General features: G+C 50.5%; 2 protein-coding genes across 2 annotated transcripts in view; one reads left to right on the top strand and one right to left on the bottom strand.

The window, feature by feature from the left end:
• LOC119302995 (histidine--tRNA ligase, chloroplastic/mitochondrial-like) overlaps positions 1-4,236 on the bottom strand; it is a 10,710-nt gene extending 6,474 nt beyond the window's left edge. Inside the window, exon 1 of the mRNA XM_037580071.1 lies at positions 2,791-4,236. Within this exon, the coding sequence (XP_037435968.1) occupies positions 2,809-4,209 (1,401 nt within the window). The 5' untranslated portion in view covers positions 4,210-4,236 and the 3' untranslated portion in view covers positions 2,791-2,808. The remainder of the gene's footprint in view (positions 1-2,790) is intronic.
• The window catches only part of LOC119302996 (7-methylguanosine phosphate-specific 5'-nucleotidase A-like), a 4,734-nt gene continuing 1,240 nt past the window's right edge, over positions 4,172-7,665 (top strand). The window contains exons 1-7 of the mRNA XM_037580072.1: positions 4,172-4,528; positions 4,611-4,671; positions 4,772-4,904; positions 5,477-5,600; positions 6,394-6,450; positions 6,525-6,621; positions 7,217-7,424. Of these exons, the coding sequence (XP_037435969.1) occupies positions 4,172-4,528; positions 4,611-4,671; positions 4,772-4,904; positions 5,477-5,600; positions 6,394-6,450; positions 6,525-6,621; positions 7,217-7,424 (1,037 nt within the window). The remainder of the gene's footprint in view (positions 4,529-4,610; positions 4,672-4,771; positions 4,905-5,476; positions 5,601-6,393; positions 6,451-6,524; positions 6,622-7,216; positions 7,425-7,665) is intronic.

Here is a 7,665-nt window from a genome sequence, read left to right as displayed (position 1 = left end):
TTGCCCGTCCCAGGCCGAGGAGGGTGTCCTTCCAGGTGCGTCGCTGGTATCTTTGGTCGTCGCCGTCGCCGTCGCGCCCCCCACCGCCCGAGGGCATGCCCTGGCAGCCTGTGGAGGCCACGCGGGGCTGCGAGCGCATGGTAGGCGCAGGCGCCATCGCCGGCCTGCCGTCCTCCACCCGCACAGTCCACACGCCCGGCTCGGTGCGGGGGTAGGGGCGCTCGTCGGGCTCGTCGTCTTCCGAGGGGATGCCACTCTGCGGGGAGCGCGAGGATCGCGGCGAGAGCGGTGTCCAGTCCTCGACACGGTCCAGATGAAGGAGCAAGTCAAACTGCAGCAGCTCAGGCGGAGGAGCCACCGCGCGGCTCGGAGGGGAGTGGCCCAGCATCTCGTCGATGCGGCCCGCCCCCCTGGCGTGCTTCCAAATGGTGCGTCTAGTGGGGATATGGGCAGTGTCCCAGCACCAGACCCAACATGCGAAGAGCTTGGTGTCGACGCGCTCGTGCGTCCGGCTGCCCAAGCGATCGACGATCACCTTGTCACCAATGGCTTCCCCCGCCCCCTCGAGCGTCCAGAGGTTCATGGGGAGCTTCTCGATGACCACACGCACATGCAGCATCCACTTGAGGCGGACAGCATGTGCGTCCTCTCGCCAGGGCTCAAGCAGGAAGGTCACGCCATCCACCGACAGCGAGCCCTGCCGCACAGCGAGATCCTTGTGCGCCGGCATGGTGAAGAAGACGAAGAAGTCCTCGGGGTCGTGGTTGGTGACGCGCAGAAGGTGCGGTGGGATCTTGAACTCCTTCTCGAGCGCGCGGCCGATGGACAGCGGACTGGCGGCATGCGCCGTGGTGCCCACCGCCGTGACGACCACGGCATGCTGGAGGAGCGGGAACGTCTGGTGCTCGATGCTTGGCGAGGACGCAATGACCTTGTGGCTGTTGCGGGGGCGGCGGTTGTGGTCGATGAGGGGTGCAGGCTCCATGGCGAGGCGCTCGTCGACCGGACAGGCCGGGCGCAGGGTCGGGACGGCGGGAAGATCAGGCGCTCGCGGACCGGCCGGTGCTGGGCGCACGAACGCACGCCCTGCTTGCGCGCAGCCTTGTTGCGGGGATTTTCAAGGCAGTCACGGCCGTAGTGGCCTTGGAGTTTGCAGATAATGCAGCGCAGTGGGTCGTGGCAGTCGATTCTACGATGTTCAGAATTAAGGCAGCGGAAGCAGAGGCCTTTGAATCTACTAAAGAAGGCCTCCCTGCCCTTTGAGGAGAGCCGACCGGGGATGGAGCGTCGGCGTCGGTGGCTCTGGAGCTGGCTAGAGCCCATCGGATCTCTACTGGCCCTCCTGTTTTTGCGGGATTGATGGAGCGTCCAGCCCTCTTCAATATCGTCGCTGGCCGGAAATGGCAAGGAGGAATCACATACCACAATGGACTTGAGACGGGGGCGCTCGGGCGGGGGTGGCGCGTCCCCGTCCGCCGGTCCGAAGCCAGCCTCGGGGTCGCAGGCGCCAGATCCGCGAGGGGAGCGGGGAGGGCTCCTCGGACCGCGCGGCGAAGGGGGGGACGGGGTCGCCGGCACCTGGGACGGACCGCTGGTCGGGGAATGGATCTCCCCCTTTTCTGGAGAGCTCCATTCAAAGCTTCCCGCAGGCGAAGCTGGATCCCGCACCGGGGTGGAGCAGCGCGGCATGGCCTCCGCGGAGACCCGGGTGGGCGGCGAGCGCAGTAATGGCGCCTCGGATTTTCCATTTGGGTCATGTGATCAAGGTTGCGAGTTCCAGAGTATAGACATTATAAACGGGGTAATAACTTGAGTACTGGTTGTTAGATCTGAAGTCCTTTTTTTTGTTCCAGTGATGGTGCTTGCACATTGGTCATTCTTTAGAGCTTGCTTTCTTGTGACGGACATAGTTCATCAGGCATATTAGTCTTGTATTAGTAAGCTTATTTTGTATTGCTAACTGCTAGTAGTTAGCAGAAGCCAATTCATGTGCCATCAATTTTACAAACAATTATCTAAAAATGCACAATAGTTAATAAATGTTTATATTTACATATCCAAAACATGATAAATGGGATAATAACTTGGATACATGATTGATTAGTTCTGAAGTTTCTTTTGTGAGGTGATGGTGAATGTACGTTGGTCGTCCTTTAGAGCCTACCTTTCTTATGACCCACATAGTTCGTCAGGCATATTAGCTCACTGTATCAGTGTTCTGAATTATTTTGTATTCTGCTACTCCCTCCGTTCCGAATTACTTGTCGCATGTATGGATGTATCTAGATGTATTTTAGTTCTAAATACATCCATTTCTACGATGAGTAATTTGGAACGGAGGGAGTACTTACTACTACTCCCTCCGTACCAAAATATATGACGTTAAAATAATATTTTGGTACGGAGGGAGTAGTAGTTAGCAGAAGGCAGTTCAATCAATTTCACAAATAATTCTCTGAATTCATGTGTTTATATTTATATATACAAAACTGTTCACAACTGGCAAAAAAATGTTTATCATGGTAGTATTCTTGATGCACTCGTGATGTTTCCATGCCATTGATCAGTTGTCCGGTATACAATTCAACTTACGAATATAATATTCATCTCAATTAGATCACAATTTATTGGAGTTGCGGTTATCTTAACATAAGCCTCAACTATAATGGTTCCATGATATTTACTCTATAATATGGCATTGAAGGCACAGCTTAAAATGTTGCAAAGGGAGGACTAACAGAGGTAGACAACAAAAACGAAGAAAATATGGGCAAGGTTTGGAAGGAAAACCTCCAGATTGGCTAGCAATTACTGTAATTCGCCTGCCTTGACCTCAAATTCCTCTTTGGTAGACAGAATCTTCACACGAACCATGCCTCGCTCCCACTCAGATTTCCCCACCAAAACCAGCCTGCTGGCATTTAACCTCTCTGCATGTTTGAACACCCATTTCAGACGCTTATCTTGCACAAGGTCTACAGATCTGCCATTCTTGCGCAGAGAGGATGCAACACAGGATGCAGGTCCCTGAAGCTCATCATCCAACGGGAAGACAATGTCGTCTATCTGGCGCGACAGATGAGGCAGAAGGCCCTTCTCCTTCAGCAGCTCGACGATAACAGCATCCCCAAACCCAAACCCACAGGCCGGCACATCTTCGCTACCAAATGTTGAAAGCAGCCTATCATACCTCCCGCCACCGCAGATCGCCCTCAGCTCCCCTTGCCTATCAAAAGCCTCGAAAACAATCCCCGTGTAGTATGCAAGACCTCGAACAACCGATGCATCGAAACATAGCCAATCGGCATAGCCATACTGCTCGGCGAAGGAGAAGAGCTTCTTCAGGTCAGCAACAGCCTCAGCACCACCAGAGCCCAGCACCTCTTCGAGCTCAGGCAGTGACTTCAGAGAAAGCACATCGATGATGCCCTGCACAGCTTCAGATGGCAGTCCAGTGGAGATCAATTCCTTCTCAATCTCCTCTCTGCTCATCTTCCCCAGCTTGTCAACAATCACACAGACCGGAGTGAACAGGTGCTGCGGCACGGAGTACATGTCGAGCACCACCTGGAGAACCTTCCGGCTGGACAGCCGGATCCCCACGTCGGAGGACACGACCCCGAGACGCTCGAAGAGGAGCACAATGGCCTGGAGAAGCTCGGCCTCGGCGCGGACGCCGGGCACGCCGAAGACGTCCATGTTCCACTGGTAGTGCTCGCGGCGCCTCCCTCTGGTCATGCGCTCGTAGCGCCAGCACTGGCCGATGGTGAACCACTTGAGCGGGAGGGGCGCCGAGGTGCCTCGCCTGATGACCAGGCGCGCGAGGGACGGGGTGATCTCCGGCCGGAGGACCACGCGGCGGCCGCCCTTGTCCTCGAAGCTGTAGAGCTGCTCCGTGATCTCCTCCCCAGCCTTGCGGACGAAGAGCGCCTCGGACTCGAGCACCGGGAAGTCCACCTCCTCGAACGCCATCAGCCGGGACACCTCCCTGAAGTGGTCGAAGAGCCAGGTGCGCAGGCGCATCTCCTCCGGCGGGAAGTCCCTCGTGCCGCGCGGCGGGTTCAGCTCCACCACCCCCGCCCCCGCCGCCGCGGAGCCATGGCAGCCGTTGGTCGGCTTCGAGGGAGAGGAGGAGGAGGAGGCGCAGAGGAGGCGGCGGCGGCGGGCGGGAATGCGGAGGAGGTGGCGGCGGAGCGCCGCCGACGACATTCTCTCCCAAGGGAAACAAACACAAACGCCCTACAGTAAGAGAGAGGGAGGGATTCGTCTTGCTCCGGCCCACCATTTCGGAATGAGGCCCATGACGAGCCCACTGCTCCTCTCCCCATCCCCTTGCCGTCTCCTCCGCCGCCTCTTCTCCCGCGCCCCTCGCCGCCGGAACCCTACGACACCGCGGCCCCTCGGCCGCCGCCTCCCAGCCTCCATGTCCTCCTCCAGCGCCAGGGCCCCCGACTCCGTCGTCGCAGACGCCGACGCGCTCGCTCGCAAGGTCGCCGCCATCCGCGCCGCCGGCCCAGCTAAGCTGCAGGTTCGCTCCCTCGCCAGTCTCACCGCCTATGTGGCCTCTGTCTATGGATTTGCAATCTGAATAGGTTCTTCCATTGGTGTAGGTGATTGCCGACTTCGACGGCACGCTCACTCGGTACTGGTACGACGGCTCCCGCGGCCAGAGTACGCCCCTCGTTTCTGCTGATTTCTCGTCAGACTTGGGAGCTTAGGACTTCAGAGATTGAATTGTCCTGAGGGCATGTGTGTGTATGTGTGGTCGTAGGTAGCCATGGGCTGCTCAGGCAGGGGAATGAAGAGTTCGACGCCAAGAGGGAGGCGTTGTTCGAGCATTACCACCCCATCGAGATCAACCCCGACATCCCGCTGCTGGAGAAGGCCAAGCTCATGGAAGAATGGTGAGTAGCAGTAGTTGGAAGTCTTCCACAGCAAAATGTGGAGCGTGTAAAGTGAACACTGAAAGTGTCTGTTCTGCTTGTCCAATGACATGTTGGATACATGATTGTTTAGTTCTGAAGTCTTTTTTGTCAAGAGGTGGTGCTTGTACATTGGTCGTTCTTTAAAGATAGTTTTCTTGTGACCCACATGGTTTGTCAGTCTAATAGCTTTTTATATCAGCATTGCATATTATTCTATTTAAAGGCGCTGTTCTGAAGTCTTTTTAAAGATAGTTTGTATTCTGCTGCCTCCTCGTAGTTAGCAGACGCCAATTCAAGTGTGATCAGTTTCACAAACAGTTCTCTCAAAGGAAAATGCACATTAATAAATATGTACTTGTGTTTATATATGTGAAACCCATTATAACAGAAATAGTAATGTTTCTTATGGTAGTTTTCTTGATTCGCTTTTGATGTTTTCATGCCATTGATCCTGTTATCCAGTATATGATTTCACTTTCGAATAAAATATGCATTTCAATTAAAGATTCTGTGTATTGTACCTTGGCCCCTGATTTCATTACTTGCTACAGGTGGGGGAAGACTCATGGTCTCCTTATTGAAGGGGGGCTTACACAAAATGCTATAAAGAAATCGGTGGCTGATGCTGCAATTGCTTTTCGAGATGGAGTGGTGGAGCTGTTTGAATTTTTGGAGGTTTTATTTCCTTTCTAATGTTTGCTTAGTGTTCCAGTTTTAGTGACCAAGGGTTTGATGGTGTACTCATTCGGAACATGCATATTTACTTTTGTCCCTGGTTATTTTGGTATGGTTAAGTCCATCGGTAGTTATTTTGTTGTGTTAAGAGAGAGAAAAAATCCCCGTGATGAATTTGTCGAATAGGAAGGCAACAAACATCACTCCCTTTTATAAACCATTTGGATAGCTATTTTGGATTCTTTTGTTGAGTGATTACTTGTATCCACAAGAATGCATGTGCTGAGTGAAAAAAGAACCATAGGCTGCTTTTGGCTGTGCATATGAGCGTGGAATTCATCTTCTCGCGTTTCAGCAAGTTTGACTTCGGATTTGAGAAGTAAAGTAGTCATCCTGCTGAAGCTATTAGACACATTCATACAAGCATAAGAGAGCCTAAATTGCGGTTATGTAATTTTCCCTTGGTCTGTTTCTTATCTTTCCCGTCTTCTGTTTATATCATTGGATGGAATCTTTCATATTCTAGGCACACGTTATTTTAGGCAACAAAGAATATGTTGTTTCCTGGAGTTTTCTGGCGCTTATTTCTTTTTTTTTTCTTTCTTGCATATATGTTGGTAATGAAGTGATATTATTGGTAGATCAAGTTGGCTTGCCTGAGATCACAACATTTTCGGGAGATATGAAGAATGAACCTCTGTTATGGCTAGTTTAATAAAACCCTGCAACTGTTGCTGTTATGGCTACAATTAAGACATAAGTGTTTGATAAAGCCTTTAAATATAATTTTCAGGCTAGAGATATTCCAGTGCTAGTATTTTCGGCTGGACTTGCAGACATCATTGAGGAGGTAACTTCTAAAAGGAACGAAACCAAATGTTGAACGAACTTCGTTGCAGATGACACGCCTGCTCTACCTTTTAGGTCTTCCGGCAGAAACTCCACCGATCATTCAAGAACATCAAGATTGTGTCCAATAGAATGGTCTTTAATGAAGAGGGTTCTCTTGTAGCATTTAAAGGTGATTTTTAATCCTCAACAAGTGTCTATGATTCGTGGATTGTTTCTACCAAATGTGAATGCAGGATATATGTTCATAATATCCAAAAAAAGGGCAACCTGGTGCATGTAGCTCCCGCTTGTGCAGGGTCCAGGGAAGGGTCCGACCACTTTGGGTCTATAGTACGCAGCCTTTCCCTACATTTCTGTAAGAGGCTGTTTCCAGGACTTGAACCCATGACCTCATGATCACAAGGCAGCAGCTTTACCACTGCGCCAAGGCTCCCCTTCATGTTCATAATATCCAACTCGTAAAAAATAGTAGTTTCATGCAGTTGTCCTACATTGAACAAATTCTATTTTATGAAAATATGTGGCATGTGAAATCTCTAAGATCCAAAAGTACGGTTGTTGGTTTGCTGTTACCTGACTGTCTCATTGGACCTTTGTCTAAAGACCACTCTATATTTGTATTGTGTATCTCCGTTGATATGGATACCCTTTATCACTTTTCCATAAACAATCTTTTCAAACTGATGATAACACTTGTTTACGCCAAGTATGCATTTTTCTTACCTTCTCATTACCTCATAGAATCTAAATAACGTCTAATGCAGGGAAGACAATTCATGTTCTAAACAAAAATGAGCATTCCTTGGACATGGCAGCTCCAGTGCATGACAGTCTGGGGGATCCAAATGGTTCTATTGATGACTATTCATTGGTGAAAAAGAGGACCAACGTGCTGCTACTTGGAGATCACATTGGAGACCTGGGAATGTCTGATGGTTTAAACTACGAGAACAGGATTGCTGCTGGATTCCTGTATGTGAATTTCCATTTTGCTTGCCTTTTGCTTGATTCATTCAAAGAAATTACAATTAAACATATTGAGAATAATCACATAATATTTTTTATTCTGGTTAAGTCTATATTCGATGGATTTGGTCATTTGCAATATATAGAATTTACGTAGAAAATGTGGGGACAACTCCTGCTGATACTGAAACTGATTAGTTATTGCGATGAACCGAGTAAATTACTAAACAATCCAATGGGTCATATA

Source organism: Triticum dicoccoides, chromosome 5A (assembly GCF_002162155.2).
Source record: "Triticum dicoccoides isolate Atlit2015 ecotype Zavitan chromosome 5A, WEW_v2.0, whole genome shotgun sequence".
NCBI lineage: Eukaryota > Viridiplantae > Streptophyta > Magnoliopsida > Poales > Poaceae > Triticum > Triticum dicoccoides.
The sequence above is the reverse complement of the archived record's forward strand: the minus strand, read 5'-3'. Positions and strand labels throughout refer to the sequence as shown.